We start from the raw sequence: 2,339 nt of genomic DNA on the forward strand, positions 1-2,339 counted from the left end.
AAGCTATCTAAGGATGGTACTATAGAACGCCACCTCAAGGTAGGCCTAGTGGCGCCATCTCTTGGTCAGGCCGGAAACTTATCAATCCACCCTCGTATTCCCAGAATAAAATGTTCACCAATTCAAAATTATAAAATTAAAAGCAATAAATAAACTAGGAATGAAAAGATAAAAAATTCCCAGCATAATATTTATCTAAGTACTTCCTATTTTTAAATAAAGTTAAAATTACTATCCTAAGCATAGTTTTTTCTCAGGTACTCATTAGAAAGCCGCGGTTTCTTCTAGCCTCTTATTTAAATATATCATGTACGTTATTACGCTCTGAAGGCGAGATGAGAGCGAGGTTGCACCAAAGTACGCATCAGATTACTTAACGTCTGCCTATTATCTTCTCTTGATATTTGCATTATAGTTAAAACTAAGTTAATGTAGAGACGAGGTAAAAGCTATACATATATAATGTCATATAAAGTGTACTTTGTAACATTGTAAATGGATCTAAGCTAAAAATTGAAATCTCAAAAAGTGTAATAAATTCCCATTGAGATTGAAATGCCGTTCCGTTCATTAGTATTCAGACATTGAACTTGAAGATGCTCTCGATGCATACTCGAAACACTAATTCCGGCCTCATAAATTATGCATATGTACTTTGCAGTTTTATCTTTTCATTTAAATTTTCAAAGGTTCCCATTCGTGACCAAATTTCATAATATCGTGTACTACTCTTTTCTATTTTTTACATAGAACTAGATGACAAAATGCAATTTTTCGATTAGGAACCATTATTTTTACATTCTCATCATTTATGATTGAGAAAGTATTAGAATTGTCGGAAATTTGACATCACACTTTTTCAACGGATCTCCACGCTTCGAGACCCCCTGAATCCGAAAATAAGGTTTTCACGATCGCGTCTGTCTGTCCGTCCGGCCGTCCGTCAGCCTGTCCGTCCGTCCGTCCGTAAACACGATAACTCTCGAAAAAATGAACGAATCAAATCCATCTTTGGCACACTTTTTCTAGGTCCTAACAGAAAGTGCAAGTTCGTTAACCAGCCATTTTTGATAAAAATTCAAAAAGTGAGCGCATTTTTAAAATTTTTGAGACCACTTTTTTCTGAGTTTGAAAATTCTATGTACGGATATTTATAGTATTGAAAAGAACAAACAATCTATCCTTATGACTTTTTTCGATAAAAAGAAAATTCTCAGAGTTATAGCGTTTTCAAAATTTTTTCAATCAACTGAAAATCAAAATTTGAAGCCGAAAAACGCACGATATGAAAAAAGTCAAGAAAAGAAAAACATTTCTTTTTGAAAGCCCTACACGATTATCATAACCAATTTTTGGAGTTTCTTCAAAAATCGAAAATTCAAATTTTGATTGCGCAAAAAATAATGGAAAATAAAAAATTCCATTTTGTGGACAAACTATGTAGGATACAAAAAAAGATGAAATAACAAAAATGGTTATCCCAAAAAAGATCTACAACTTCATTAAGAATCACTTTTTGATAGGACGCGTACTTTTTGTTTTATTCGTAAAAAATAACGTTGAAAAGAGTAAAATAAAAAAAATGTGTGGCAAAACGACGAAAGTTACGAGAAAAAAAATCCATCAAAACCTGTTTACAAATGTCTGTCGGAAATGAAGCGCGCAGCGCGAGTATCACGATGAGAATGTGTATCTCAAAGCCTACAGAGCTTTGAGAAACTTGATCTTTGACTATACTTAATTAAGTAGACAATTCAGAATATGAAGACGCATATAAACACTGCCATCTAAAAAAGATCTTTTTGATAAAGATTTTTTCAAACATTCCAAATGCAAAGAATAAATATCCGAGCGCGAAGCGGGAGGTAACCTATTATCGAGCGCGAAGCGCGAGATTCAACCGTCCCAGAATGTACATGTTTAACATTCCTCTTTTCAGGCAATCAACGAGTCACTCAACGTGAGTACTCTGATGCCGGTGGTATGTTCTGGTGCTGGAGCTTTGATAGCTCGTTACGATGAGCACGCACTCGTGTCCAGATTCAAATTTGGCGTTCTACATCAGAGGGTGGGCCAAGTAACCGAAGAGCAACTCTTTGGCAATAGGCAAATCACACCAGCGTTTCAAGAATTCCTTGATCTTCTTGGTCAGAAAATCGATTTGAAGGACCACAAAGGGTAATTCAAAATTATATTAGTCATTACTTTCAAACTTCTTTCAAATTTCAAACTCTTTTCACAGTTTTACACTCTTTTGTTATTAAAGGCCCTTAAAATTGGTTGGTTAGTTCTAAGGGGCCGTTCAAGAAAAACGTCATGCTACTTTGATTACAAATACG

General features: G+C 34.8%; 1 protein-coding gene across 5 annotated transcripts in view; it reads left to right on the forward strand.

Moving 5' to 3' along the window:
• LOC117179317 (rap1 GTPase-activating protein 1-like) overlaps positions 1 to 2,339 on the forward strand; it is a 367,846-nt gene that overhangs the window by 356,508 nt on the left and 8,999 nt on the right. For all 5 annotated transcript variants that reach the window (XM_033370976.1, XM_033370978.1, XM_033370980.1 and 2 more), the window contains one exon: positions 1,940 to 2,178. In XM_033370976.1, the coding sequence (XP_033226867.1) occupies positions 1,940 to 2,178 (239 nt within the window). The remainder of the gene's footprint in view (positions 1 to 1,939; positions 2,179 to 2,339) is intronic.

This window comes from Belonocnema kinseyi, chromosome 9 (assembly GCF_010883055.1).
Source record: "Belonocnema kinseyi isolate 2016_QV_RU_SX_M_011 chromosome 9, B_treatae_v1, whole genome shotgun sequence".
NCBI lineage: Eukaryota > Metazoa > Arthropoda > Insecta > Hymenoptera > Cynipidae > Belonocnema > Belonocnema kinseyi.